This window comes from Polistes fuscatus, unplaced genomic scaffold (assembly GCF_010416935.1).
Source record: "Polistes fuscatus isolate 324 unplaced genomic scaffold, CU_Pfus_HIC Scaffold5, whole genome shotgun sequence".
Lineage (NCBI taxonomy): Eukaryota > Metazoa > Arthropoda > Insecta > Hymenoptera > Vespidae > Polistes > Polistes fuscatus.
In genome coordinates, this window is record NW_025113129.1 from 5,322,596 (window position 1) to 5,346,713 (window position 24,118).

At 31.8% G+C, this 24,118-nt stretch overlaps 1 protein-coding gene and 1 long non-coding RNA gene across 2 annotated transcripts in view; both read left to right on the forward strand.

The window, feature by feature from the left end:
* Window positions 1-24,118, forward strand: part of LOC122522099 — a 60,645-nt gene that overhangs the window by 7,694 nt on the left and 28,833 nt on the right. Inside the window, exon 2 of the mRNA XM_043642903.1 lies at window positions 7,905-12,199. Within this exon, the coding sequence (XP_043498838.1) occupies window positions 7,939-12,199 (4,261 nt within the window). The 5' untranslated portion in view covers window positions 7,905-7,938. The remainder of the gene's footprint in view (window positions 1-7,904; window positions 12,200-24,118) is intronic.
* LOC122522532 lies at window positions 14,737-16,339 on the forward strand. Its single transcript, XR_006305066.1, has 4 exons — window positions 14,737-15,095; window positions 15,888-15,982; window positions 16,101-16,105; window positions 16,188-16,339. It is a non-coding gene; the product is annotated as an uncharacterized LOC122522532 (long non-coding RNA).

Genomic DNA, 24,118 nt, shown 5'->3' on the forward strand with positions numbered 1-24,118 from the left:
CATCCATGGAAAATCCTGAATATATTATCTCCGATATTTCCTTCTAATCTTTTCTTTTTGCATACTTTCTTGTCAAGTCTATTTCTGTGTTATTTTTTTCTTTGGAATATTTCCATAATATATCTTTTTTTATAATATAAAAATATTTGTTAATGTAATAGCGTGAGTATTTTTAATTGATAGAAAGTATTTGTAATACGATAGAAGATTAATAATTACATTTGATTTAACAATAAATTGGTTGAAGTGGAAGAAGAATAGAAGATAAATAAGATTTAATTCTTATTTAATTTTATTGTATTTTTAGTTTTATTTAATTCCCCAATTTTGCATACCACACATACGCGTACCCGGAAACAATATTATTATTACAAGATTTCTTTTAAACTTTCTCTTTCGCTTTACAATTTAAGTAGACGATACTCTAACTTTTATTTTTCTTATTTCTTTTTTTTATTTCCTAATTTGTTAAATTTTGACTTCGATTACGTATTCGATCGTTGCATAAAATCGAACGGTTACATCCTAAGGATTAAAATTCAATATATTATCATCAATTATATATTTGATTTAGTGATGTGTTTAAATCATGTGTCTAGCATCACATACACGAAATTCATCGATTTGATTCGTTGTCTCGAAGAAACGAGTATAAACAGTGAAAGTAAAGTTACGAATCAGTGTCTCGACGTAGTAAACCCGTAGACGAGAATGTCGGTTCTGAACCTTCACCCAACTCCACTTCACCTCCTCACCATAATAACCCCCACCCCTTGTTTCTTCTCTTCTCCATGAACAGACATATTTACGCTCGATCTTCTTCCTTTTTCTTTTTTGTCTGGTTGAAAAAAAATATTTGCTGTTTGATTCGTCTTCATGTTTTTTGTATGCGTAAAAGAAAGGTAACATTTTTATTAGTATGAGTTGTCATGGCCGATGATTTGTCAGCACGTGAATGAAGTCAATGAAGATGTATGTGAGGAACGTGTACGCATAATTGATTTCTATTTCGATTCTAACATTAAAATTTATGTGGGAGTTTTTGTCAGATTCATGAGCTTGTTCTTGAACTGATGGGAATATTTAATTCGTTGATCGTTTTTGTTTTTCTTTTTCCTGCGGTGAGATTTTTTTTTCTTTTTTATTAAATATTATAGAATTTTTATTAGAATATTTTTATTCTCATATATTTTCATATCTCGTATTAGAATACTTAGAAAAAAAGTTTATTGTAAAATTTGCAAAGAGAAATTTCAGTAACTGGTTCTATGTGACGGTTTATTTATTAAATTATATAAGTTATTATATATCATTAACACTTTTCTATCCGCAAATATATACATAGGTATGAATTTTAGTTGTTTACGTATAAAGATGAACAAAAATAAAAAATAAATAAATAAATGTAAAAAAATGGCGGGAATTATTATTTAAAAATAAAAATTCGATATATAGATCGAATAATATATCGAAAATATGACTAGTGGCGACATCGCGCGTAAAAATTTTTTATCGACAAGCTTCCTTACCAACAAAATCAAAATGTTTTTAATGAAACCAACCGCTAGAGATCGTTAGGATTTCAATGATACTTCCGGTTAGTAATTTCCGTTAGTTTCAAAGGTATATAACGATTGTTCGACTTTCTCTGAAAAAGAAAAAAACAAAATACGAGTATAAAATTATTATTACATAAACTTGATCGATAACAAACATTCGATCTACATGCAAATCGGATATATTTCAACCGAAAGAACGTAAAAACGAGGAACGACCAGGTAAGAATATTCCATGATAAAATAAAGTAAGAAATGCGAGAAAAAATTAAAAAAAAAAAGAAAGAAAAAAGTCTGTTGCGGTTGCAGGAGAATTGAAAATCTATTAGTTCAAAGGAAAGCCGGTAGAGGCGCGAGAATAGCAATGGCGTTTCGAACGGCGGCAGCCGGAGCTGTCACTTGTTGCGTCGTCCTCGCGCCGCGACACTAGTCCGTTTCAATAGTTCAAATTAAAATCCTCCCTCTCTTTCTCTCTCGTTCGCGCGTGCGTTCGAAACAGGAAGAGTGAGAGAGAGAAAGAGAGTGTGAGAGAGAAATAGTGCGAGTCAGAAAACAAGAGAAGGTGTTTGAATCAAATCGTTTAAGTGTCGGTAAATTTGGATCATTCCATTCCAGTTTTGTTTCCTTGTATTTCCACAAAACTTCCTTCCAGTTTTTTTCTCAATTTTGTCTCTGGAAATGCAAACAATGGTGAGTTCGAATTATCTTACTTCTTCATTTTTATTACGTTTAATTATTATTATTATTATTATTATTATTATTATGATTATTATTAATGTTCGTCGTAAAAGAAAATAAATAATAAAAAATAGTTTTATAGTAAGAACAATCGAGTGGAATCCATTTTGTTTGTTGTTGCTTTTTTGTTTATACAATCGTACCAATTGGCGCGTAATTCGAATCGAATTTTGATGGTCGATAAGAATAGAAAATATAAAAATTTTAGAGTTCGTTTAAATGTTTATTTTTTTTATTTCTCTCTCTCTCTCTCAAAGTATTGAGTGAAGAATAAAGGGACAGAAATAGAAGTGGACTTTCTTCAATACCCTTTGTCATTTTCACATTTACTGTTACATCTCATTGTACTTTATTGAATACGAATCGAGGTTCAAACAGGGAACAGATAAGGAAAGAACGTATCAGTATTTTCAGAAGTTACAATTTTGATCGAAATTGTTGGAATTTGCAGAAAATGATAGGTACAGTTTGATACAGTTATATATTGAACATTGATGGGTTTTTTTTTCTCGAAAGAAACGATTATGATGAGAGGGCAGGATTCTCTTTCTCTTTTTCTCTCTTTCTCTCAGGTCGCTTTGTTCTCTTTCTCTTTTTCTCTCGAACCGTCTACTTCTCTTCTACTGTTGTAGCACAGTTCTCTCGAAACCAGTTTACAGCTGTCAGCATCCAGTTTCTCCGTACAATCTATACTTATACCATATATATATACATTTATGGTTTATATTTATTATATAATATAATATATATTTTTAATGTTATATTATGGTATATATAATAATGATGTACATATACGTGGATTAAAATGTCTTGAGTTGAACATAGAAATAATTTTTTTCTTAGGTCAAACTAACTTTTATTTTTTAATTCAAAATTTTCGTTTGTAAAGGGTTGGAAGATTTAATTAATATAATAGAATATAAAGAAAATAAATATACTATTAGTATAGCATAGTGTTGTTTAATATAATATATTATAATTACAAGTAGTAAAACTATACTAATAAATAAATATACTATAAAATAATATCTACAAAAAAATCACTTGAAATGATTCAAAGTTTATTTTAAAGGACAAAGAACAAATATATTTTTTGTACTTACAATTAGTATAGTATAATTAACAGTAATAGAACTGTACCAATTGTAATTTATATTTAAAAAGAAGATATATATAGGTATGGTATGATGTAGGATTAAAATAAATGAGTATAGGAAAAAACTGGATGTTAGGGTTTTCATAGAATTAATGTTTTAAGTTAGTGTTTTGATTCAGAAAGTTTACTTCCAAATGGAACGATCCAGAGTTTACTTCTGAAGATAGGGAAGAGAGGAGATCTCCTTCTTTCTCTCTCTTTCTTTCTTTCTTCTGTTAGGCCAGAAATAATTTTCTTTCTCTTTCAAAAGAGAAATGAAGGGAAGGAGTTCTACCTAAGTCTGGACCAAAATAAGTAAAGTAGGGATTTCCTCTGGCGGAAATGCACACGAACATAAATCGAAGTAAAAGAAGAAATATATTATCGAGTTCAATAATCATTTTTCTTTCCTTGTCTTTTATTTTTTATTAATCTTTAGATATTATTATACGGTTGTTAATAATATTTTATTTCTACAATTCCGTGTATTTTAATATTTTTATAATGTATTTTTACAAATTTAAATTACAATTAATAGATTTATATTTTTATAAATTATATTATACTAATTATGAGTAAAAACAAATTATAATAATCATTTATAGTGTCATATACATACATTGCAGTGTTACTTATATTATATAACATTATATATTAATACTATATCGAAAATATATTATATTTTATTATAGTAAAACTAATGGTAAGTATTTATAAATAATGCAAATAATAAGATTAATAAACACTGTATAATTCTGTTAAATATAAGTAAGACAATAATTTTTTTTATACAATAAAATATAGAGAAAAAATATATTTTATATCTTTAATATAAGGTTCAATTTACAAGGTTAACCATACAGATATTTCAATGGCATGTTATTTAAACGTAGCGAAACTTTCGAAGCCGGAAATTCCTCGTTATAAACTGTTCATTGCTTTGAATCTACCATCCTCTCTTCCTTCTGATTATTATACTCGATTATTCTATATTCCATCTTCACCGTAACATTCTAAGATATCTAGGAAGAAATATTATTTGTTTATTTTTTGTTGACTCTAAATAAATATTATATATATATATTATGTGAAAAGTAGGTGAATTCTTTGGCTTGGAATTTTCGAAACAATTCGAAAATCTTCAAAGGAAGATAAGTGATGGGAAAAGAGCAGATGGCAACTGGCAACCCTCCTAGGGCCCAAAATATGCTCAGAATGGACCCAAAAGAAACCGTAAACCTTGAACCTCTCCTCTTCCTTTTTCTTCACTTTCTTCTCCGAGTAGAAGGAGGATCTTCTTCCACAGAAATGTTCGATAACCTTTACCTTTTCTTATTTTTCTTTTTGTTAAGACCAAACACAAAGCTTTCCTGGCTTCTCACCGATCATGCTATTCTTTTCTTTCTATTTTTCCCCTCCCCCTGCATTTTTTTTCTACCACCTGCGTCTGATTTAGTACAGCTTTGAACTATCACTAGATTTGTCCATATGATATCTAGAAGTTAGCAAGTTCTTTTTCATAGTTCGGTTGCTAATTTGATTAGTCTTATGAATATAATATAAGGTCTTTTGTAAAACTAAGGTTAGGAAATTATTATGCCAGTGACTTACTTAGATCATTCTGTTTGTATATTTCTTTGGACTTACTTTACAAAAGTAAAAAAAAATGTAAAAAAAAAATTAACATTGCTATTAGTATGATGTGTGTTAATAAAAATAACAACAAATTAAATACAATTAAAATATGTTCATGTATGTGCTATTGGTTTCTGAAGAAGTTCGGCCATTTTGGTATCGGAACAAACATATAACAAATTAATAATAATAATATTAATACAAATTAACTCCGCCTGCATGATCGCAGATCAGCGATCATGTTGCCGGTCCTAAGCCCGGGAAAAGGAGGAAAAAACATCGTTACGAAACAGGCAATTTGCCTAAACCAAAGAAGAAGAATATTAATACAAATTAGAAAATAAACATTTTTCTTAGAATTTAATAAACACAAGTATTTATTAAAATGAAAATAAATTAAAAAGGAAAATGTCTAATGGTATCATATATGCTAATGTTTACCGAAGAGGTTCGGCCATTTTCGTACCGGATTAAATAAAAATAAAAAAAAATTAATAAAAGTAAAAATAAAAATGTTTCTTTGAATTAACGAAAGCATATAATAAAACTATAATTATTAAGATCTAAATAAAATTAGAACAAAAATAAACCGAATCAAATTAAAATATGTTCACATATTTGCTAATGATTCCTGAAGAGGTTTGACCATTTTGGTACCGCAAAGAACATATAAAAACTAATAAAAAATAAAATGTACAAAAATACAAATTGAGAATCACTGAGTCATATTAGTCGAATCGTACGATGTGTCATGAGTAAATAACGCGTTACCTGTAACTTCTCATGTGTTATCGGACTAACACTCATATACGACGAGCCTTCCTCATCGAGACTTTGCTCGGACTAAACAGAAAAAAACAGACAGAAAGAAAAAGAGAAAGAGAAAGAGAGAGAAAGAAAGAAAGAGATAACTGAACTCTGTCAGTCCTTCTTCGTGATCGTAACTTCTCGTGCGTGTATATATGTTACTTGCCCCACCTTCTCTATCTCTATCTCTTTTTCTCTTATTCTATCTATCCATCTATCTATCTATCTGTTTCTCACTCTTTCACACTATCCTATATCCACATTGTAGCGATCATGCTACTCACAGCAGTCAGTCGGTTTAGAGACATCGTCGTTGCCGTCACGTTTCTTCTCCTTTTTATCTTTTTAATTTCATTATTATTATTGTCATTACTCATACACAGACACATACACACACGTACATACTTCTGTCTCTTTATGTCAATTAAATCATTAATTTTTGATGAATTAATTTGTCATTATTTTTCTTTTCTTTTCTTTTTCTTTCTTTTCTTTTAAATGGGAGGATAAATAATTGTGATATAAATAAAAACATTATATTCTCTAAGTGAGATATTGGTTTTATAGTGATTTACAAAATGATTAAGCTCGATGAGGATTGCTTTTAATTCGTGTATTATGTGATATAGTCGTACATGTATATATATATATATGTAGAAACAGGAATTATATAAAAGAGTATTATTTAAGTGAAACGTAACGTGATTTACGTCATTTCTTCTCAACAACGTTATTTCAACAACTATACATGCATGCATGTATGTATGAATGCAGTGTAGGTACGAGTAGTAAGTCGATATCCTTGGATAGATTTCGACGAAGAATATTGCGTTTCGTGGCGAGTAATCATGTTCAGTACTCTCGTTTTCTTCGGCACGATAACGGAGATACGTGAAAAGTGAAAGAACGTTTTATCTTTTGTTAGTTTGTCTTTTTTTTCTTCATTTATTCTTTTTTTATTATTATTATTATTATTATTATTATTATTATTATTATTATTATTATTGATAATCGTTATTGCTTCATTATTATTATTATTATTATTATTATTATTATTATTATTATTATTATTATTATTATTATTATCATTTGGTCTAATTTTCTATATATGAATAATTGAAATATTCGACTTTAGTGTATGAAAAATGATGAAATTGAATTAATTACTAATTTATGAATTATAAAGTGAACAATAGATTATTAATTGTAGTCTCGAATAAATTTATTTTCAAATTTAAACTTGAACTACATTTTATGTTCACAGTCTAACGAAAAACGTAACACAAATGATTATCTTTTGATACTATCTCGAGATATCAACGTATTTTTCTGTGTGTTTTGTGTTCACTGTAGTGTGTAAATATTCCGATAGATAAACTTGAAATTTATTGAGGAATAATATTAAATCGCTTTTAATTCGAATTCGAAAATCATTTATATATTAAATTATTTTTGTGATGTCTTTTCAATTTTCAGTATTGTGTTTTTAATAAAAAGTTTTTCATAAACGAAACTAGGTTGAAAAGTTTTGAGCCTACTCTTTTCTAAAATTAAAAAGAAAATAAAAATCAGAGTAAAAGTGTATTCGACTGACAAAATAAATTGTTCTATGTTAGACTCAAAGCTTTTTAACCTATCCACGCAAATATTTGTTTAATACAATTGTTTTTAAATAAAATACTTTTTTATATACAAGGATAGGTTGAAAATTTTCGAACTTATTTTTTTCTAAAATTAAAAATTATTAAAATTTTCTAAAATTTAAAAAGTGAGTGAGTGTGATCGATAAAATAAATTTTTTCTGTATTTAATTCAAAACTTTACAATCCACGTAAATATTTAAAAAATTTATGTTTAAATTCTTAATTTGATTTTCTAAATAAAAGATACAGTTTAATAAAAAATCATTTTGTACCAAATCGATTATTAATTTATATTTCATATCTCTTTCTCTTTCTAAATATATTAGAAAGGTTGGAATGCAAAAAAGACAGTAAGAGTGTCGAATTACTTAATACCTTTTACTTTCGCAGGCGTATCTAAACGATAACAAGTATATGATCGAGAATGGAGCCAGGAAACAAGCGGACCGATGAGAAGAATTTAGAAAAAGACAGGTACGAGAATAGAAATTTAATATTAACCGAAGAAAAAGAAGAAATATCTACGAAATTACGCGTTCATAAGGTGGACAAATTAACGACCATTGAACAAATACTTCTAACCTCTTCGAGTAGTAATAAAAAGAAAGACAATATAGTCGTGAAACATTTTGTAGAAGAAAAAGAAGGAGGAAATAAAAATAATAATAATAATAATAATAATAATAATAATATTAAAAAAAAGAAAGAAAACTTGCTCGTTAGAGGTAGACCTTCGTTTCCATCATTGAATGAAAAGATCAAGCCAATTAAATTGATCAAGCGTCCAACGATCGGTACTTTGGTAGTCAAAGGTTTGGATCCGAAAAACTTGGTAATAAAAGAAGACAAAGAAGATAGAAAAGTTTCCGATGAGAATGATCAAGATATTTCGATAAAAAAGGAACAATTTAATAAGAATAGAACATCGGTTGACAACGAGGACGATGAAGATGAGAAAAAGAAGTCTAAGCAGAGTCCGTTAGATCGTTTGGAGGAAAGTAGATCGAAGATTAAAGTATTACAAGATAATCTTGGTACACAGATACAAGCTATCACTGCGTTAAGTTACAACGAAGAATTATCTAATCGTCCTTTAAGATCATCGGTAGAAATCGATACGAATTCTTTGAGCGAAATATCATTCGATCCCGAATTTTTACAACGTCAAAGATTAGACGAGAGATTAGAGATCGAAGAAAGTAATAGAAAACCGCGTTACAGTAAAAAAGTATTAGAAATAGAAAGAAGATGGTCTGGTGAATTTCTTCGTTGCAAATCACGAAACAATTATGACCGATCTAATTCGTCGTCGTCCAAATCATCCTACGTCGAAGAATTTGGTAGCGTGTCGTCGGGCGAAAGTATAATCGAAGAAGGACAGATAAGTTTTTCGAACGTACAATTAAATGATCAAGAAGGATCGAGAAGAAGACATTCGGAAGAATTTTTAGAAGGTAGCACTGTGAGTACTCTTGGTTCGGATTCTGGTTTAGACGGTGAGGATAAAAAACTTTTAAACGAGGATATCGATCATCGATCATCGGATAGATCATTCGACGAAGATTTATCTACGGTTAACGAGCGGTCGATGATACCTTGCGAACACACTAATCAAAAAATCAATTATAAGGAATATAAATCATCATCATCATCATCGATAGCAACTGCAAATACTACGACAAATACGAAAGACGGTTACGCCAAATTAATAAGCCAATTTACGATGGAGCCAGGTGTATCCAGAGTAAAGAAAGAAGAGAAGCAAAAAAAGAAATCCGGTTTGAGAAGATTATTGCCAGGATTTTTTTCCCCGAAAGATTCGCGCAAGGATTACAATAAAAAGAAGGAACGAAAGGAGAGAAGGAAACAGGACGAAAGACATTTTACTCGTTATCAACAAAATGGTAATTATACTAGATCACCGGACACTATGAATTTGAACGAAGATATCAAAAGAAATGTCAAATTAGATAACAGTTTGAACGGGTCGATAATTGAGGAAAGATTAGATGAGATCAAACGTGAATTGTTTCCTGATCAAGGATTGATCACCAGTACTCCTGATCATTTTTCATTAAATGACGAAGGAAGAACGAAGATGATACAGCAAACTAAATATCGTGCAAATGATTCCAGTCCAAGGTCCATCGGTCCGGATGACAGATGGTACGATAGAAAAATGTTATCGCCTGATAATAACAAATACGAAGAGAGAAAGATAGCCGAAGAAGGGGAAACTAAAACAGGATTGGAGTTAGACAACCGAAGAATAGGGCCTGGTGGACAATTGGAACGTAAACATAGTCTTCAAGAAGCGAATCGTGGTCGTACTTTCTTTCAAAGAAATCACGGTCCATCCGGAAGGATTTCGGCACCACCTACTGAAAGATTTTTTCATAAATCGAGAATAGTTCGACCAATAGACAGACCACTTCCAGCGATACCACGTTCGAGAATCGAATTATGCAATTATGAAAATTATGAAAGAGAAGAGTCACAGGAATTAGAGTCACGTGGAGAAAATTATGATAATGAAGTTAGCAGGCAAGCTGTTTCGATTGTTATTGATTCGCCGAACGATAGAACGGTGAAATATTCGTCTCCAGTATCTAGCCAGAAGTCGGGGGATTATGCTGATTCTTGTTGTACTCCTAATTCCAGTCAGAAGAGTGAATTTTCACCGTCTAGTTCGAAAAGTGGTGAATATTATCTTAACTCGCCGAGAACTAGTGCGAGGACATCGCCAACTACCAGCGCACAGACTGAAGGGATTTATGCTAATGATATTACTCGACCACCGAAGAATCCTGATTTCGAAGAAGAAATCGAAGAACGTGTCTACGACGAGACACCACCTTCTCCGCTCAGGGAAGATGATTCTGTTAATAGAAAAGAGAGTGACGTTGGTGTAACGAATAAAACTTTGATAAACAGTAACAAAAGCTTGTCATCGCCACGAGGAATGCAAAGAAAGGCACAACCCGGTGATCAAATTTTGATAGCTTCACCCAAACGAGAAGTCATTTATGATAGAAAAACGTTTGCTAATCTCGAACGTATACGTCCAGAATCACCAATAACGGTATCCAATTCGCCTAAGGAACGTATCGAGAGGATTATCGAGACCAATTTGTCTAAAGGTAAGGAAAATCAAGGCCAACGTAATCGTGAAAAAATACAGGGTCATAGGTCAGCAAGTTTGCCACCATTTTCGATGATTCCAACAGCTTCGGGTAATACACCTTGTACGATGAAGAATCTTCAAAGGCCCGAACCCGTTTACGCCACTTCTCGTTTACGAACGGGATCAAGTCCACGTAGGAGAAATGTCAATGATGTTTCTGGGCCAGCAACATCTGTCTCGAGCCAAGAAAAGATTTATACCAGCAAAGGTTCTCTCCAACGTGAACCGATATCAGAAAGACAAAGACCTACCGAAGGTAACGTGTATCATGGACAAGTTAATTGTCCAATCAATTGTAATCCAGCATCACCTACGAAAAGACGAACTATGCAACATCTCGAAGCTTTTTATTGGCAACAGAAAGCTTTGGAAGCTCATCGAAAGACTGGGTTGCCAGTTAATAACAATGATTCACCGATTCGTGAAACAACCAATCGTGAAAAACAAACTTCTCTGAAGATCAATTTACCAGAAATTCGAGAAGCTGTTTATTGGCAACAGTTGAAGAAACTTGACGAGGAACAACAAAGGCGAATTTATGAAAGAAATTTAATGGAAGATAGAAGACTCGATAACAGATTAGTTTCGAATCGTCAGAGTGGTCGATCAACCATTCGTCAACCACCACCTACCATCCCTATTACTAATACTAATATTCCTGCTACTGCATCAACCGATTCTAACATAGATCGATCTTATTGGGCTAATGAAAAATCTCGTGCTACGAAAAACAATAATCCATTGAGACCTAATTTGATGCACGGTCAAAAAGGTTCGGCGCAACCAATTTTAATAGTCAGACCTCAACAGGCAATTCGTGATCGACAAGAGCTACCAATCAAATCTGTCGACGATTCTTCCAGATTAAGTCCCAGAAGATCGAAAAGCGCATCACCTCATTTGCGTGCTAATCGTAATCTGAACAAACTCGATAACAATTCTTCCTACACTTACGAGGATGATAACGATAACGATGGTAAGCAACCTCGACCCCATCCAATATTTAAACGAGGAAGTCTAGTGAGCAGTGACTCAGTCGAATATGCTGGCAGTGGTACGAAAAGAGTTAGTTTTTCTAATCAAAATGTTGGCAACGAATTACCTAATGGTAATTGGCCAACCAAACATGGCACGGCATCCGAACCACCAACCAGAAGACACAGAAGTGAAGACAGTGTTTCCGATACCGATTCCGTATTCATTCGTGATCCTAATTTAGATATCATTTATACCCCGTATCATCCTACCACTTCTTGTTCGCGTAATTTAGAAGCAAGTTATGCTTATCATCGAATCCCTCAAAATAATACTAAATGTGTGCCTCAAGAATATGACGCGGATAGACCATTACCACCTTTACCCAAGGAACCATCAAACGTTACTCAAGCTCAAAGATGGAACGTTGCTGCTCATAATTACCGGAAGTGGCCTGCTCTTTGCGAAAGCGAAAGCGGAAGCGAAGCTGCCGGGGAGGTTCAACGAATATTTGGCAGGAACGATGGTGAGTCTTTAACCAAATTTTTCTTCTTTTTTTTCTTCGTTATACTATTTATTTATTTATTTATTAAGTTGGAGTTTATTTGTTAGGGTACATAATATCGATTTGAACACTCGGTTTACGGACATTTTTGTATACCCATTTCTACGGACACCGGCCAAATTGACCGGTAAAAGAAAATACATCATTTTTGATATGCATTATACAATATTTGAAAATAAGAGAGCTTAGGGGGAAATGGTTTTGGATATGTATATTTGTATCATTTTATCAATAAAAGTAAGGAAAAAGTGTTGGAAAATAATAGTTACGAATTCTGTCATTTTACACGCGAAGTCTGAACCTTTTAAATTGACGATTCCCGTAAATCTAGTGTTCATTTTGATATCTCAAGTAAGACTTAAATTTTAGTCTTCGAATAAAAAGAAATTGTTTGAATATAAGAAAAAAGTCTTGGTCAAAATTCGAGTAAATAATTTTTGAGGATAAAAATCCGAGCGTACCTCGCAAGTTTAAAATTCTTTTATAGAGAGTATAAAAACTTAGAAAAGAAATTTGTTGAATCGTCTTTGAGAATCTTAACATTAGTTCTGAAGAAAGGCAAAAGACACATATAAGAAAGGAAGCACGTATGTACATATGTATGTAAGTACATACGACCGGTTAGGATTAGCGTCTCTCTGGACTGGCACAGCTAAGGTCATTGACCTTCCATCTCCGTTCAATGCAACTCCTTGCACGTAGTCTCTCTCTCGGAGAGTTTACGATCGGCGAGCTATTACGTAGCAGTTTAAAAGACCAATCGGTTATTGCCAGGACGTTGTTCATCGTCGTCATCACCATCACCATCATCATTATCATCATCATCATCATCATCATCATCATCATCATCATCATTTTTTATTTTATTTAAATTTGTGCAATAGATCGTCGATAATAAATGATACTATACTAATTTTCAACATCACAAATGCATACTTTTGTTCACTTTGAACAATGCAAATGAAACTATACTTTAAAGTATGAAAGTGTATAAAAATAAGAAAGAAAGTAAGAAAGAATAAGAGAGGAATGGAGGATAATATATTCCGCCACGGTTCTTTCAATCTCAAAGTACGTTTCGCAAAGTTTGCGCATGTAAAATTCTCGTCGCTTGCCCTTTAGCACTGGGTGACGTTAAAAATGCATCTTTCTCTCTTCATCTTACTCATTCATGTTCAATCTCATACATACACTTTTCTGGGCACTTAAGATTTTACCATAGAAAATATCATCTCGTCCTTCGGATCTTTTAGTCTCAATGGTTTAAAAAATTAATCGTTTTGATAATTTAGCATTTATCTTTTATCTCAAATTTACTTCTTCTAAGAAATTAATTTTATTTTCTTTTTTTTATTTACAAAATATTAAATATTTTAAATCGTTTACTTTAGATGGAAAAGTCTACAAAATTTTATGTCAATTATTAGCCATATTTGATATTTTAATACATCAAAATATTCAGTCAAAAATAATAAAATATTTAGCTAAACTAATATATAAATTTTATATTAACGATTTTTTAATCAAGATATACCGATAGAGTAAAGAAATCATTTGAAGACTAGAGTCGTCGATCTGCCGACAGGTGGAGAGACTTATCATTTGGTCCAGCGGCGCCTTGACCTTTCTGACCATATCTTTTTAAGTTTTTCGTCCCTTAACATTTCTACTATCCCTCTATCCCCTTTTTTTCTAAAAAATAATCTTAAAAAAGTACACCTTGCTTAAAAATAAAAACCCCGCATATCTAAACCATCCAAAATATTTGAAATGAACCTATAGCCCCAATATAGAGAAGGATATGAAACCCAAACGATAGAACAACAGAAATCATTCATCTAATAAGATCATTGATCAGATTTCAAATAAATGATAAAAAATAAGAAACACATTAACCAGGTATAATAATAATAATAATAATAATAATAATAATAATAATAATAACAACAACAAAATGTAAAATAAATGGAAAAAAGGTTAAGGGAATGTTAGAAAGAAAGTTGAGGATAAGAATAAAAGTCGAATGTTTTCCGTGTAGTCAGTAGGTAGGTAGGTAGGTAGGTAGGTATAGGTGTAGGTACGGTTTGGGAGGATACAGTTTGGGGCGGAGGTGGTGTTCGCGTTCAGCATCGATCCCCGGCTTGGTTGGTTCCCGTGACGTCACAGTAAGGGAGAGGCGGCTCGAGCCGGGATTCGGTGAGAGATCTTGCTAGTGCCTCTCTCGGTGCGCTGTTGACTGCACCGGTGTTCCTTTGGTGCTCGCGTTTAACATCCCACACTGCACTACACGACCATTTAAACGCGCTTTATATTTCTTCCTTTAACACATATTTTTTTCACTCAAACCACCACTCATCCTTCTTTTATTTTTTTTTCCCTTTCGCATTGACTTCAGATTTTTCTAATCTTCTTTTTTTTTGCATCAACAAGTCAAATTATAAAAGCAACCGAACCAACTAGTTCAATCAAAGAAAGCAACAAATCAAGTCAACCAAGCAACCAATCAACCAATCAACCAGTTACCGACTATCAACGGGTCTTTTAGAGTTTTCAGATCGATCGCGACCTTCGACTTCGGCGAAGTTGTTCTTCTTGTCTCGTCTTGGCGCTCCCACGCGCCATCTCTCTCTCTCTTTCGTTTGATTTGATCTGTTTCTATCTCTTTTTCTCTCTTGTTAACGGCGCGGCGCGCGCCCCTGACGCACGCGAGTGCCTCGGACTCGACCTCCCTCGACGTCCGAGATAAATCTTCCTCAAGTCAAAGAACTCTCTCTCTCTCCCTCTCTCTCTCTCTCTTTCTCTCTCTCTCTCTCTCTCTTTGTGAATGTTGTATTTACTTTTATGTATCTTTTAAAAGGTGATTCTTAATTTTGAATAATACTATTCTTTAATATATTGTCGTCGTGATTATCTTTTTTTTATTCCTTATTCGTTATTAGTCCACACATTTGTTCCGATACGTGCTCGGTTTTTCTTTTTTTCTTTTTTTGTTACTCTGTGGTCGATAACTTTACAAATTTTTTCTCTCTTCTCTTCTATTTTTTGATGATAAGATTTTCTTCATATTGTTTTCTTTGTTTTCCTTTTTGATTTTATCGTTTAAAAATTCTGTGAAATAGATCCAATTGGTTTGGTGCAATTATTGTTTAGTTTAGTTTCAACACTGTGTACGCGGTGAGCTCGTTCCTGTTTTATTCTCAAGAGTGATAATACTTTTTGTGTTATGGTTTTTTGTTGATCTTTGGCAATCTTTGAGTACTCTCGTAACGGATAGATCGGAGTCATCAAGGAAAACCGGTTTTCTGTTAAGTCATTGTAGATTTATTTGTTGGCATATATCGTTCGCGTTTTATTTTACCTGTACGATCGATGAGTTTTAAGATTTATGGTCCATTTAGTTTCTTCTTATTCTCGGTGATATTATTTTTTACGATTTTTATCGGTATAATCTTCTTTTTTTTTTCTTCTATGAATTCATTTGATCTCGAAGAAAACGATTTTTGTGCGAAATAATTGGCCATTTTTGTTCGTAAATTTTTTGTTTTCTACAAGTAAAATTTCATTTTCGTGTACTACCGTCTTTTGTTATTTAAGTTATATATATATAATTTTTTTTCTATACTTTTTGTTTTAATTTAATTATTCCTAGATTATCACGTACAAATTCTTCATGTACATGTTAAATTGTTCAAGCAACATTTTATCAACAAATATCGAGATTCTTCTTTATTTTTCTGATCTTAGGTATTTATTAAAAAAATAATTCAGTTTCGTCGTTGACAATAATTTGTGAATATTGTATTCTAATTTAATTCAATTCTGTTCTCTTTCAAACATTTTTAAACTCCACCCATGCTTAAAGAAAAGGTAAAAAAAGGAACTGAATAAAAATTTCTTCAATTCTTATCTCTTTAAACTGCAATTATTTTTTGTGTTTGTGCATACTTAGAGTTAGGAGGGTTGACCTTCGTGCTCTTTCCTCGCGCGGTCGTTGCACTTTAAATGGAAGAAACGCGTAGTCATCGCGAGGAATTCTCAAAGGAAGGAAAGGCCAACGATAGTGAAAAGAAGAAAGGAGGTTAACGTGACAATCAACAACAATAAAGAAAAATCTATCAAAAGTAATCATTCTAGCCTTTGTTATACGATCATTCATTTTATAGAAACAAAAAGAGAAAACAAAAAATAATTCTATACTAAAATTCCTTTTATATTAATTATACACGATCACAGTAATCAGTATCACAACAGTGATCAATTTATGACCCATTGTCCAGCCGTTGGCTGCGTTTAGCGAGGAAAATCAAAGATGGCGCCTTGAAATCTTTTCTTCTTCCTCGAAATGGCCTAATCCTTCGAATTTATACGTTTTTTATTTTTTTTTCGAACAAAAATCTTTCGTTTAATTTAAAACGATTCATAAAAATAATTGATTTATAATTCAAAGATTAATTTGTGCGTATTAATTATTAATTTAATAATTAATTATAGTATACATTATACAGTACATTTTTTCTTAGTATCATAAATTTTACGTGACGACGAAATTTCGTGTTCGAACAGTTTCTCGTATAAGTTTTGTTTGATTTATTTCTTCGTTCGTCGTCGTCGTGTTAAACACGATTTAATTCCCATTATCGAAAGTTACGTCGAAGTTACGACCGGTAGAAGTCGCGACCTCAGCGCGTCGCTTTTCAAGGCCGATGACGTGAGCTCGAAACGCTGAAGCGGCTACGAGAGATGCTGATACGTTGGAAGAGCAAGGACAAGAGCTCTAGCAAGAGCTCGTCCACCGGTGGTGCAGGAAAGAAAAAACGCAAATTTGGTAGAGAAGGTAAGAACAAATTTAAAAAATCCCATAAAATTATCTACAATATTATTTTTCAACTATTTTTTCTTTCGGATTAACGATTTCATTTGAACAAACGTTGCAAACGATCATTGTTCCAAGGATCATTAATTTATTTTTAACAATAGAACTAACATAAATAATATCTAATGTTCAATTTTATTTTGCAAGACAATAATATTTTCATTTGAAAATTGTAACGGAAGGTAACCATAAATTATTTTACCTCGCTTTATTTTAATTTTGTAATTACGAGTTTGCACATACCAAATTTTAAATTAAAATATTCGCTATTTGTTATTTAAACATATTCGATAGTTCTGGGATTGTCGATTATTATTAAAATAATTTAAAAAATAAGGCAAAAAGACGCCCAGAAATTATTTTTATACAATGTATTATAATTTTCTAATTACAACTTTATAGACATCAAATTTTACATTAAAATATGTGCGCAAATCTTTTATTTGAATATATTTATTAGTACTAACGTTATCAATAGTTAATAAAATAATTTAAAGAATAAGGAAAGTATAAAATGTCCATCGAGAATAGTATTTGGCACGTTGACCCACCCATGATGCACCAAACGAACTCTCTTATCGGCCATTTTCCTCCAATTCTACATGGACTATTCTTTCTCTCTTTACAAATCTCGATATTAAAAAAAAAATATTTTATTTTACTCGATATAAAGAAAATAAAAATACAAACAATTAATTACGAAGAAGAGGAATAAAAAAGTTTTTAAATGATGTAAGGGATGTTTTAAGACCAAATGTTTTGTCTTAATGTGCCAGAAGTTGCAACCTGATTTTAAAAATCGATTAATTCCATTGGAAAGTTCGTAGGTTCGTTGTTTGTTTTGTAGTTTTCGTTAGGAAGACTTAGAGTTTTATTTGAGATAAAAAAAAATTTAAACCTAAAAGGTCTTTGGGAAAAAGAGTAATTGATTTGAAAAATAAGTTAACAAGTTTTGGCCTACTCTGTAAGTAAAAGTTTTTCGAAGAGTGAGCCACTTATACTATTCGTTTCCTAAGCTTCTTGTTCTTACCTCATGAAACTTTTGCTTCTGTCTTTCTCGTTCTCTCTCGTTTGTATCAATGTGTGCAGACTTTAAAGCCTCTTTCTCACCTTTCTCCACCCTCTTGGAGTTTCGAATCTGTGATAGTGCAAACGAACGTTGCATTTGATTCGTTCAAGAGGTGTGCTAGGTACTTCATTCCAACTGTTAAGAAGAGATCAATGGGATTTCATTCTTTTTTCCTTTTCCCTTTTACTTCTTATCGTTTACAAACCTTCCAAATATATTTCTTCCCCAAACCTCCCCAAACACTCTCTTTCTCTTTGGTTTTTTCTTCTGAACGGGTTAGTTTTAGATGGTCTTCTGTTTTTTACTTTTTGGTAGGAGTCAAATTTTGTAAATAGGATTAATCTTTTAATTACTAACTTCTTCTTCTTCTTTTTCCTTCCTTTTATTTTGTTTTTAAATGAAATATTCGAGGGACGTGTTTATTTATATCTTTCGTGTTGTCCGTCCGTCGTGTTGTCCGTCCGTCGTGCCGTCCGCACGTCTAATCTAGATTCTTTCGTGTCGCATCGGTAGAACTGACTTACATCATTTTACTTATCGTCGACGGTTTTTCGAAGTTTTTTGGAAACCAACATTTCCGCATGGCACCAACGTGGAGCCACCGGCGCTTGTCCGATAGTTTCCGCGTAGTGTTAATAATGATAAATGAAATAACATTTTGTAAATTCTAAGTTAAATGGGATTGTATTACGCGCCTTCTCCTCAGATCACTTAGTAGTACCACTACTCCTTGCAAATATTACCATAGGTAAGTTCGTTTAATCGTTAAATTAAACGGAATTGAGCTAATTCGATAGAAATTTTTAAAATATCTAAAAAGAGATGAAAATGCTTCAAACATTTCTGCGCAATCGTGGTTTTAGACCAATAGTGACTAAATTTCAAACTCTGCTAGGATAATACGAAATATAAGGAAACATTGTTAATCCTTTGAAAATGTTACTATGAAATAAAATTCATTCTCAAAATTTAAATGTGATAAATCTAAATAATAACAATAATAATAATAATAATCATAATAATTATAACAGTACAAACATTAAATTAAATTGTTTCGTATTACTTTCTCTGCTATAAAATAAAATGACGTTTCGCTTCGAAAAAGATGAAAAAATAATCCCCTCTGAAAACAAAACACAAATTCCGTAACAATTACATTAACAATTCTCGTAAAAATAAATTCTCATAATTAAAAACCCAATTAAAAAAAAAAGTTAAAGAAAGAATTAAAGTTACCCAGTTAAAAAAACCCAGTTAAAAAAAGAATTAAAAAAAAAGGTATATTAAATTAAAATTCAATTCTCCTTCTTCTTTCTCTCTCTCTCTCTTTCTCTCTCTTTCTCTCTCTCTCTCTCTTAAATGCTAATAACCAAATAAAAATAAAGCAATTATTTCAATATTACCATTATTCCATATAAAGAAATACTAAACCAAATGATATCAAATAAATTAGAATAAATCATGTATTTTCAGTCAAAAGACACTAGCGAAATTTTCATCTTTACTGATGAATAAATTATTATCTTTAAATTTACTAGCTATTACTTCATAAAAAGCACCAATAATAGTATGTTAAAAGCATCAACGAAAAGTATACTCTACCAACTTGATTTTTCCTATTAAAAATTTCCTTGACGAGCGATAGCATTATTAGCATAAATGTTAATTAGTGACTTAAAAATATACAAGTAAAATTCGAATAAAAGTAAATTTAGCGGAGAAAACAAATTATTACTATGTTAGAATCAAAACTTTTCAATCAACCCACACAAATATTGAACAAAATTTACGTTTAAATTCTGACTTTTATCTTACGAATGAAAACAATACTTAAATAAATAAATAAAATTGACTAGCCGTTGTTCCATAAAAAGCATCAATAATAATAGTCTATTGAAAGCATTTAACAAAAAGCTATACTTTTCCCAAACATGATTTTTCCTATTAAAAATGTGCTCAACGAGCAATAAACTTAGATTATCATAAATGTAATTAATAACTTTTGATTGATGAAATATTGACAAAACGGTTTAATATTTGGTAACAAGAAAGAACACGCTGGTCAGAGTTCCGTAGTTACATCAGAAACAACGTCAGAAACAATAGCAATAACATCAGCAACAACAACAGTATCAGCAGCAGCAGCAGCAGCAGCAGCAGCAGCAGTAGCTACACCCTGCTCGAAGATCCAATGTTGTCTGAGGCGCTTGCGCGCAGGTTGCATGGCCCCGTTTCTACCCCCTTCTAGCCCCCTTTCACTCCCGCCTTTGTCCCCTTCTTCTAGATCCTCCTTTTCCTCTTGGCCCTCCTGACCCGGGTGTGTGCAGCACCAGCAGCAGCACCAGCAGCACCACCAACAGCACCAGAAAAGCTTGTGCTCGTGATACTCAGCGTCCCACCCTGAGTGTCCGATCCTCGCGAGAACAGTAACGTTGTATCGTTCTATCGTGCATCATCTCTCTCTCTCTCTCTCTCTCTCTCTCTATCTATCTATATTTCTCTTTCTCTCTCTTTCTCTCTATCTCTCTGTCTTTTTCTCTCTTTCTTTTTTACTTTTTTTTATATCTCTCAGTTCTTTACTGTCTGGTTCTGTTTGTCTAGTGTGCCCTTCAAATTTACGTACAAAAAATAGACAGATACTTCTTACCAATCGTATTATTTTTTATTATTTTTTTTTCTTTTTATTTTTTAAAATCAGATGAGAAGAAAATACGTTCGGATCCTCTTCTGAACGTCACTCTTGAAAATTAATTTTTTTACTTTTCTTTTTATTTTGTTTCTTTTTTTCTTCTTTTTTCGAGGTTTTATTTCATTCCACTTGATTTGATTCGATTTAAAAACCGGTCGTTTCAAAAATATATATATATATATATATATTTTTTTTATATATTATATATATATACATATTTCACGCAAAATCTTTCTATTCGTCGAACGATTTGCGTAACTTTTACGAGAGTTTGGTTCGCGCCGTTAAATCAAGGCGACCTCTGACCTTTGAGTGCGACACACGTTAGCGCGCGCTAAAGTATACTAATCGAATGCATTATTTTTTCATATTTTAGCAATTTTTTAATTTTTTTTCCTACTTATCATCGTGTTACATTATACATTTTCCATGAAGTTTGAAATCAAAAGAAATTTTGGGTTTTTATTAGTTTGAATCGGTTTGGTTAGTCGTTAAGTTGTATTTGACGATGAAAAATTTTAATCGATTGATGTTCAATTGGTATATTTACGTGTGATGAGATTGGAAAAATACGAGTGAAGGAGCCTAATACGAGAAGAAGTCATTGTGAATCCATTAGAGATGCGTATTTTCGTCTGGAGACATTGCGTTTCGTTAGATGGTAAGAATATTTTTCCTATTATTTATTGTAATATTGTTTGACTATTTGCTTCTTTTCTTTTTTCTTTTTTTTTTTGTAAATGTTGAATCAACCAGTAAGCGATACGGAAGATGTTTGAAATTCATAGCAAAATATTGCATAACATTATTACTATTTATAGGGGTGCGCGTACGTGCGTTAACTTATTTCTCGGATTTATCGGAATTATTAATGTGTCAATATTATTGATAAACACAATAATACAATTTGTAATACGTGTCATATCGTTAAATAAATAAATAAATAAATAATTTAATCGATAGTAATGGAAACGCGATACGTGAATATTAATTAATAATTAAAGATATGGATACAAAAAAAAATTGAAAATTATCTACAAAACTTATTTAATTAATGTATTACGAATTATTACAATAAAAGAAATACTTACAAAATAGTGACATTGTTCGTTGACATTTAGATGCTCGAAATGTGTGTATAAAAGATAACGTAAAATTATGCAAAATTTAATTTTATATATTAGAAAACATTTCAATATCGATACATCGAGCTATCATTGAACAAAATAAAAAGATAAAAATTATGAGAAAAATGAAAGAAATAAAGAAATAGATTTAAAGAGAGAGAGAGAGAGAGAGAGAGAGTTTCGTAGATCACTTAAACGTGATGGTTATTTCGAGAAGAAGAATAGTATTGTCTGTTAAAAGTACACTACAGATAATCTAAATCCTATTTTGATCGAAATGATTTCCGATTATGTGGAGACCTCTCTCTCTCCTTACTCTCTCTCTCTCTCTCTCTCTCTCTCTCTCTCTCTCTCTGATGGTATTTCTACATCTACATTATTACTACTATTACTATTAGTATTACTACTACTACTATTAATACGCGTCGACCTAGTTGTGGTAGACCAACTTTGATCGAAACGTATAAATTTTATCTACCATATCGATTGCATCGTGTTGCATTAGCTATATTACGAGAAAGAAGAAGAAGAAGAATATTGCAAGATACGCGAGAAACTCGTAAAGTTGTCGTGAGAGAAACGCCTTCGACGTTGTTTACAACACATTTTACTATAATTTTTATAACCGAAAGACAACGTAATTTCCTACCATTTTTCCTATCTTCAATCTTCGACTACTAATACACATACAAAATACAAAATACATAAGTATTCTTTTATCTATTTTTACAAAATATATAAGTATAAGTTAATAAATTGTTGTTAAGTTAATAAGTTAATAAATGTTAATAAATTGAAAAGATTTCTAAGTTTGTTTGTTTAAATATTTAAAAAAAAAAAAGAGGCGACATTATCAAACGGAACGGAATATTTTTCATGAATAAATGAATTTAAGTTTATTTCTTTCTCTCATAGTTTTCCTTCTCTTTCAACAAAAAGAGAAGCAAAAAGAAAAAAGAAAAAGTGGAAAAGGGATAATAATAAAAAAAGAAAAAAAAACTAGAAGAAAACTCCGGAATGCACTTTCTGTTCGTGAGAAACGATCGTTTATCTCGCCCTCGCGGGATACAGGGTGTTCTATAACGATGACCCAGTTCACGAGAGAACATCCTTTGATCCTGACAAATAAATTGCGTACGCAAGGTTGGCTACTTTGCTATACGGAGACGACGGAAATAGCAACTACGACGACTACGACGACAACGATGACGACAACGAACAACGACGACGACAACGACGACGAGCCTCTCGTTTTTTATATAAAGAAAAAAAGAAAAAAAAAATTGAGGGAAAAAACAAAGTCAAACTCAGTTGCTTTATTTCGATCGATCATTTTCTCTCGCAATCAGCTACACTCTTTTTCTTCTTCTTCTTCTTTTTTTTACAGTTCCCTTATCGATTATCGTTTTTTTAATTCTCCCTTTCTCTCCCTCTCTTTCTCTCTCTCTCTCTCTCTCTCTCTCTCTTTATTTCCTTTTCTCTTTCTATCTCGAATGGTGGAAAGAGAGAAAGAGATAGATCGATTGAAAGGTCTTTGAGAGGCTATCGTACGAGATGATGGTGCAGCTGAACCTAATTGCATTCTTCTTACACTCAACGAATAAATTTGCGTGGTTATCATTTCCGGAGGGATTGACCCACTCTTATTATCATTAATCCTGCATCCTCCTCGGCCCTTCGATCGTGTCTATTAAGAATATAAGACCTTCGAGAAAACCACCAGGATACGAAATTTTACTCTTATATTTTTTATCATCTTCTCTAACACAAATTCTTTTCCTTTTCTTGTTTCTTTTTTTTTTTCTACTTACATCTACGAAATATATTTTTTATCATCATAAAGATCACACTGTTTTTCTATTTATTTATTTATTTATTTTTTTGTAACGAAACGCATCGATTTAATTAATTTTTACTTTACGGTCGATTCATTTTTATAGAAAAATTTAATTTTTATTCGTTAATCTACAAATGAATAATGAAAAAAATAATGTTACCTTTGTAACGGAGATCATTCACGAGGATTTATTATCCACTAGGTTCTTGTAATAGAGTCCCCCTTGCAACTAAAAACGATCTTGAATTTAAAAAGAATGGAAACTCGATCCAGGTGGTCAGAAGA